The 8,482-nt window shown below is 39.1% G+C and overlaps 1 protein-coding gene across 1 annotated transcript in view; it reads left to right on the plus strand.

Annotated features, from left to right (window-relative positions):
* The window catches only part of ZNF112 (zinc finger protein 112), a 33,266-nt gene extending 29,504 nt beyond the window's left edge, over positions 1-3,762 (plus strand). The window contains 2 exon segments of the mRNA XM_032614107.1: positions 340-2,727; positions 2,730-3,762. Of these exon segments, the coding sequence (XP_032469998.1) occupies positions 340-2,727; positions 2,730-2,758 (2,417 nt within the window). The 3' untranslated portion in view covers positions 2,759-3,762.
* Positions 3,763-8,482: the final 4,720 nt, after the last annotated feature.

The following is an 8,482-nucleotide window of genomic DNA, read 5'->3' on the forward strand; positions in this document are numbered from 1 at the left end:
TGAGACTGTCCCCTTCTGTTTTCTTGAAATATCCAGGCAGCCCATGATAATATGTGTATGGTTTAACTAGGCATTTTGAACAGGGCCACCATCTTCGATGTCCAGGTTGTGTTGCAAAGCCCTGATTTTGAGGCATGCAGATAGCCTGAATTCTGTGGATCCTACTTATATTCCTGGTGTAGCCAAAGATGAGCCATTTTCTAAGTATCATCAGAGGTAGTAACATGAATTTTCCTCCAGTTTATTGAAGTTGCATATCATCATCTAAGTGCAAAATCTTGAAATCTCTGAATAAAAGCATTCACTGTGTACACGTCTAAAATCTCTTTATTCTTATAGGAACCAAGAGTCAACATAATATGGAAAGTATTCAAGAAGTGGGATTAAGCTGCCTTTCCCCCAAAGAGCTTTCCACCTGGCAGACCTGGCAACAAGGTGCAGGCAGGTTAACTGGGTGTCAAGATTCGATGAAAATTTTTCAAGAGAATATTTCTCAGCTGCAAAAACAAGGCGATTCCCCCTGCCAAGTTTGGGCAGGAATACCGATTCAGATTTCTGAAGATGAGAACTACGTATTGACTCATATAGGAGATGGTTCCCATGACATAAAAAGTCAAGAATTTCCCTCTTGGAGAGCCCAGCATTCCTGGAGGAAAATGTATCTTACAGAGTCACGTAATTATCAGTGTAGATGTCAGAAAATTTCCATGAAAAATGATTTCCGTATGTCTGAAAGTATCAGTTGGATCTCACATCACAATGATAATCTGGGTGTACACAGAACAGAAAAAATCTATAGCTGCCATGACTGTGGAGAAGATGTCATGAAGGTTTCATTGCTTAATCAAGACTTAATTCAGACAGGGCAAAAGCCCTACCCTGGTAACGAGTACAGAAAAGCCTTCAACAATGACTCCAGTTCTGAAGTTCTTCAGCAGTTACACTTAGAAGGAAAGCCCTGTACCTACAGTCCATGTGGAAAGGACTGTAGTTACAGTTCAGTTCTTCATACTCATCAAAGTGTTTGTAGAGGAGATAACTGTGTTTCTGAGAGTTCACATCTGCAATGCCATCAGAAAGTACACACAGAGGAGGTGCCATTTAAATATGAATATGGTGAGAATGTCAATCAGTGTTCCTCTCATAACACATATGAACTTACTCACACAGGAGAGGTGTCCAACAGATGCAACATTTATGAGAAGGGCTTCAGTCATAGCCTAGACCTTAGTAGTAGTTTTAGGGTCCATACTGAGCAGGAGCCCTATGAATTTGAGGAGAATGGGAATGCCTTTAACCAGAATTCTTGCCCTCGAGCCCATCAGAAAATCCAAACTGAAGAGAAACTATACACAGATGTGGAGTGTGAGAAGGGTTTCATTTGTAACTCAGATTGTAACATTCAGCACAGAGTTCACATGGAAGAGATTCCCTATAATTCTGAGGTATGTGGTAATGGCTTCAGTCTGGCCTCACATTTTCAAGACCTTCAGATAGTCCACACTAGGGAACAACCATATAAACATTTTACATGTGGTAACAGCTTCAGCCAAAATTCATATCTTCAAGGCCATCAGAAAATTCACATTGGAGAGAAACCTTACAAGGAGTGTGGGAATGGCTTCAATTGGAATTCAAAACCTAAAGATCATCAGAGAGTCCACACTGGAGAGAAGCCATACAAATGCAACGCATGTGGTAAAGTCTTCAGTCATAGATCAATTCTTAATGTTCATCAGAGGGTCCACACAGGAGAGAAACCTTTTAAATGTGAGGAGTGTGATAAGGGATTCAGTCGGAGTTCATACCTTCAAGCCCATCAGAGAGTCCACACTGGAGAGAAACCATACAAGTGTGAGGAGTGTGGGAAGGGATTCAGTCGGAGTTCATACCTTCAAGGCCATCAGAGAGTTCACACTGGAGAGAAACCATACAGGTGTGAGGAGTGTGGGAAGGGGTTCAGTCGGAGTTCACACCTTCAAGGCCATCAGAGAGTTCACACTGGAGAAAAACCATTCAAGTGTGAGGAGTGCGGGAAGGGATTCAGTTGGAGCTTTAATCTTCAAATTCATCAGAGGGTTCACACAGGAGAGAAACCCTATAAATGTGGAGAATGTGATAAGGGCTTCAGTAAGGCCTCAACTCTTCTGGCCCATCAGAGAGTCCACACAGGAGAGAAGCCATACCAATGTGATGAGTGTGGTAAGAGCTTCAGTCAGAGATCATACCTTCAAAGCCATCAGAGTGTCCACACTGGCGAGAGACCACATATATGTGAGGTATGTGGGAAGGGCTTCAGTCAGAGAGCATATCTTCAAGGTCATCAGAGAGTCCACACCAGAGTGAAGCCATACAAATGTGAGATGTGTGGGAAGGGCTTTAGTCAGAGCTCACGCCTTGAAGCACATCAGAGGGTCCACACAGGAGGGAAACCGTACAAATGTGAGGTGTGCACAAAGGGTTTCAGTGAAAGTTCACGCCTTCAGGCACATCAGAGGGTCCACACAGAAGGGAGGCCCTATAAATGTGAACAGTGCGGTAAGGGTTTCAGTGGGTTTTCAAGTCTTCAAGCCCATCACAGAGTCCACACTGGGGAAAAGCCATACAAATGTGAGGTGTGTGGTAAGGGCTTCAGTCAGAGATCAAACCTCCAGGCTCATCAGAGAGTCCACACGGGAGAGAAGCCATACAGATGCGATGCATGTGGTAAGGGTTTCCGTTGGAGCTCAGGTCTTCTAATTCATCAAAGAGTCCATAGTGGTGATACATTCTATAAAAGTGAAGAGTATGGTAAGGATTATCTTTCTTCAGAGAATCCATACAAAAGTGAAATTCTGTAAAATGGTATTCTATTGCGTTCTGAAGTCCTCAAACGAGAGCTGAAATTTTCCATTCACTCCGGTCCTTAAAGTAGAAAAAGAATTTCTTTCATGAAAAGGTAATGTTTCTGCCCAACATCAACATTCACAATAGTCAGGAGACCACACAGCAGAGACATCCAACGAGAGGGTTCCATACGGGATTTTGTGAGAACTTTAACATGTCATTGCACGTTACTTTAAGCAGTTGTTGTACTAGGGCTTAAACAAGATATGAGTATAGTCAGGATTTTAACAGAAACACAGTGATGAGCATGCCTAAATCCACGTCCACTGGAATGTAAAGTTAATGAGAGAAGGGGCTTCATGCATTGTGAAGTCTCCAAAGCCACGACACTGCATAACTCAATATTAGGTGCTCAGTACTTTTTGCTAAATGACTAAAAGTGTGTAAAGGTATCATGTTTGGAATTTTTATTAAGCTTATTTTCTCCAAAAAGTCATTTAAAAATGTATTTGGAGGAGGAATACTGCAAGTAATGTAAGCACTTCAAGTAAATATTATTTGAAATATATCAGCAATATCGCAATCTGAAACTACATGAATTTGGTTGTAACCCTTTTGGGAATGGTTCTCTCCCCTTGTCCCTCGTGTAAGCAGGGATGAACTGAATTTCTTACCATTTGGTCTCTTTCTCTACAGTATACTATCCGTTCAAGTTTAGCTGTGAGTATGTACACCTGTGTGCACTTTAAAGGACAGTACAAACTGATAAAACAATGTTTCTGGTTAACTTTACAAAAACGGAACACTGCATTTCACATAATTGAATTTTTACTCCTGCCCTGTGTGTTAGGACAGAGTTGTACTGTAATATTTGGAAAGTGGCAGAAATGGTTACTAATGACAAATACTTTCTTAATAAATGTCAAAATTACAATACTTGGTTTTTTAGTCTCCATATTTCCATCAAAATCCTTTTGATCTGACTGATTTCTAGGTGTTATAGCCTTTGTCCAATTCAGACCTCCTTAGGCAGGATCTGTGACAAGTTTGGAGGACTTTAATTTTGTCAAGTTTCACACCCCCATACTTCTTCCACTCACACAAAGAAAGAAAAATATCAATATTTGTTTATTGAAGTATAGTTGATTTACAATGTTATGTTAATTACTGCTGTACAGCAAAATGATTCAGTTATACATACATATACATTCTATTTTTTATTCTTTTCCATTATGATATATCATAGGATATCGAATATAGTTCTCTGTGCTATACAGTAGGACCTTATTGCTTATCCATTCTATATATAAAAGCTTATATCTGCTAACCCTAACCTCCCACTCCATCCCTCCCTCAACCCCCTTCCCCTTGGCAACTACCAGTCTATTCTCTATGTCTGTGACTCTGTTTCCATTTCATAGATAGGTTTTTCTGTGTCATATTTTAGATTCCACATAAAAGTGATATCGTATGTTATTTGTCCTTTGCTTTCTGACTTACTTCACTTAGTATGATAATCTCTACTTACATCCATGTTGCTGCAAATGGCATTATTTTCTTCTTTTCTATGGCTGAGTGGTACTCCATTGTATATATGTCCCACACCTTGTTTATCCGTTCACCTGTTGATGGACATTTAGGTTGTTTCCATGTCTTGGCTTTGTGAATAGTGCTGCTATGAATATAGGGAGTGCATGTATCTTTTTGAATTATAGTTTTGTCTAGATATATGCCCAGAAGTGGGATTGGTGGATCGTATGGTAATTCTATTTTTAGTAAAGAAAGGAAAAATATTGAACTTCTCTAAACATTTTTTCAAATGTATTGATTATTAGGATAAGATTTCCTTTTACTTGCTAGTCTCTGTCTTCAAGAACAATGCATTTTGTTGGAGGGAGTGAAAAATACAAGCTTGTTAGAGAAGAGTCATACAATATGTATCAAAATGTAAAGTGTACGTACCCATCTGGAAATCATAGAATAATAATTTAAGGTAAAGCAGTTTTAACAGAAAGGATGTGTACATAAGGGAAATTTTTAAAATTGGAAATTAATAAGAGTTTAGATAAATATCTTTGTGTTCCTATAATATGGAGCTACAGAAAGTATGAAATCAATCTAAAATGACAGAGAAGACTCACGCATCTTGTTTAGTAAAAACGCGGATTGTACCTTCATAATATCCAGTTATCTTAGGTCTGTATACATATATGTTCAAGTACATGCTTAATAGATTATCTGTGAAAGATTACTCACTGTCCTGTATACAGTGGTTTTCTGTGGCAAGCAGAATTTTGGCTTAGTCTTTCTTGTACTTCATTTTTAAAAATTCACAGTTAACATTTTACCAAAGCAATAAACTACTGAGATATTGTCCCTTATAGTTAAGAACTTATAATGTGATCACTCTATTTCATTAGATGGCATAAAAAAGTCTCTAGAGAATACAGATAAATTAGGTGTTAGCAGCTTTACCTTTCTATAAAATTTCTTTAGGTCTCAAAGCACATGCAGCCTTAAATCTCCTAGTACAATTCAGTAGTAGTATAAATTGGTGCACCATAGTTTTTCTGTCAGATTTCAGCCCATTGGGTGAATGGGGTGACCAAGGCACTGGCTTAACCTGGCTTCCAAGGTGCTAGTTCAAGTTTCACAGTATCATCAGAAATTCAGGGCTTCTAATGCATTTCTTTACTACAATCACTTCCAAAGGAAGATCATGAGAGCTCATGGTGCTTTTATCAGTTAGGATGCTTTTAGTTGTAGGTAACAAAATGTAGCTCAGAATTGCTTAAACCAAAAATGTTTCTCAGTTCATATAAGTGAAGAGATGTAGGTAAGGTAAGACTTGGGTCTGGGTCAGTCAAGGAGACTTTATTTTGCTTTAAGTCTCTTACCTCTGTCCTTTTATGTGAACTCGTGTCTTCAGTTTGCTCACAAATGAAAGTATCACCTGCTTTATTGTTCGCAGCCTAGAGAAGAGAGTTTGTCTCATTTTTAGTGTTATGTAGTCCTAGCTCCCCCAAATTCACAAGGTGTCTGATCTCTCCAATCCCCACTCAAGACTAAGACTAAACCAAGACAATACAGAACATCCCTGGTCCCCATAAACATGCTAGCTTTCTCCTAGTGACAAGCAATAGCAGGCTACATTGGGGAAAAGGCAAGAACATGGACAGAGAATCCTTCTGTGGCACAGGTGCCTAGGGAGAGCCAAAAGCTGAAGGTGGAGAAGGAACATTGAGGAAAATCCTCCAGCACTCCAGCCCCCACCCTAAGCACAAGGTAACATTAGAAAATTTTGAAGCAGTGTACTGAAGATAACTATTGCAACAACAGAATCCAATTTCAACTTAATTCCTGACCAGACTGATTCAACACCCCACCCTAACATCCTAGCAGAACAGGTGTGCCCAGTTCCAGACAAAAATACTATTTATTTCAGTCTCTACTGTTTGAAACGTGAGATGACTATATTTTGGAAATGCCAGAGAATTTTATATGACTGGTTGATGTGTTAAATGCTTTCATGAAAAGGGCAGACAATATACATGAACAGTTGAGGGAATTTCAGTGGAAATTAATATAGAATCAAATGGGAAATGCTAGAAAAGAAAATTTATCACAAAGGATGATTTTGAAGGACTTGTAAGTAGGCTAAACACAGCTGAGAAAAGTGTCAAAGAACTTGAATAAAGGCTAATCAAAATCATCCAACCTGAAACAAAAAGTGTAAAGAAAACAGAATAGGGTATCCAAGAACTATGGGGAAACTTTTTGTGGTCAAACTTACGTATAATTGGAAACACAGGGTGAAAAGAGAGAGAGAATGAGAAGAAAAATATTTCAAGAGATAGTGGCTGCGAATATTTTTAAAATAATAAAAGACTTCACCGAATCCAAGAACTCAAGAGTACACAAGCAGAATTTTAAGACAAACAATGCAAAAACCAAAAAACTAGGCACATTATTGCCAAACAGCAGCAAATGAACAATGCAGGAAATATTGACAGAAAAAGGCCACATTACATACAAAGAACAGAGATGAGGAAGAGAGGAGACTTCCCATCAAAAACCATGTAAGCCAGAAGGGACTTCCCTGGTGGTCCAGTGGTAAAGAATCCGCCTTCCATGCAGGGGACACAGGTTCAATAACTGGTCAGGAAACTAAGATCCCACGTGCCGCAGGGCAACTAAGCCTGTGCACCACAACTACTAAGCTTGTGTGCCTCAACCAGAGAGCCTACATGCCGCAAACTACAGAGCCCATGCCCTCTGGAACCCGCTCGCCACAACTACAGAGCCCATGTGCCCTGGAGCCTGTGCACCACAACTAGAGAACAGAAAACCCATGCACCACAACTAGAGAGAAGCCTGTGTGCCACAATGAAGAGCCCGCATGCTGCAACCAAAGATCCCACATGCCTCGACAAAGATCCCGTGTGCCGCAACTAAGACCCAACACAGCCATAAATAAATAAATAAATAAAACTAGAGAGATTTCTTCTCCCCCCAACTTAAAGGAAAAAAACCAGGGGCTAAAATCCAGGGGCTTCCCTGATGGTGCAGTGGTTAAGAATCCACCTGCCAATGCAGGAGACCCGGGTTCGAGCCCTGGTCTGGGAAGGTCCCACATGCCTGAGAGCAACTAAGCCCATGTGCCACGACTACTGAGCCTGTGCTCTAGAGTGTGCGAGCCACAACTACTGAAGCCCGCAGGCCTAGAGCCCGTGTTCCACAACAAGAGAAGCCACCGCAATGAGAAGCCAGTGCACCACAACAAAGAGTAGCCCCTACTCACCACAACTAGAGAAAGCCCGCATGCAGCAATGAAGACCCAATGCAGCCAAAAATAAATAAATAAAAAATTTTAAAAAACGTAAACCAGAAGACATTGGAATAACATCTTTAATATTCTGAAACAAAATACCGTGAATCAAAAATTCCAAGCCCAATGAAAAAATCTTCCAAAAAAGTATGCAAAATAAAGACATTTTCATATGAACAAAAGTTAATAGAATATACTGCCAGCAGATCTGCACTACAAGAAGTATTAAAGGAATTTTCCATAGGCTGGAAGAGTATCATACCAGAAACAGACTTGGATCTAATAAAGAAGTTTTAAAATGGTTAAAAAGGAAGTAAAATATAAAATAATTTTTCTTATTTCTAATCACTGGAAAATACAACTTCTAAAGCAAAAACAGGAGCAAAGTTTTGTGAGTTTATAGCATATATAAAAATAAAATGTAATGATATCACAAAATGGCAGAGAAATTGGAAGTAGCTGTCATATACTATGTGAATGGACATCATATTATTAGAAAGTAGACTGAAAAATAATAGATGCATATTATAAGCCCTTGAGCAACCATTTAAAAAATTTAAGTGGCATATAACTAATAAGCCAGTAGTGGAGATAAGTTGGAATTCTAAAAGATAATCCAAAAGCAGACAGGAAAATTGAACAAATAAAACATGGCACAAATAGGAAACAATTAGCATGATGGTAGGTTCAAATCCAGTGGTATCAAAAATTACATTAAATGTAAATGTTCTAAACTCACCACTTAAAACAGAGTTTGTCAGATTGGATTAAAAAGCAAGACCCAACTATATGCTTTATGTTTTCTACAAGAAACCCTTTTTAAATATA

The sequence above is a fragment of the Phocoena sinus genome, chromosome 19 (assembly GCF_008692025.1).
Source record: "Phocoena sinus isolate mPhoSin1 chromosome 19, mPhoSin1.pri, whole genome shotgun sequence".
NCBI lineage: Eukaryota > Metazoa > Chordata > Mammalia > Artiodactyla > Phocoenidae > Phocoena > Phocoena sinus.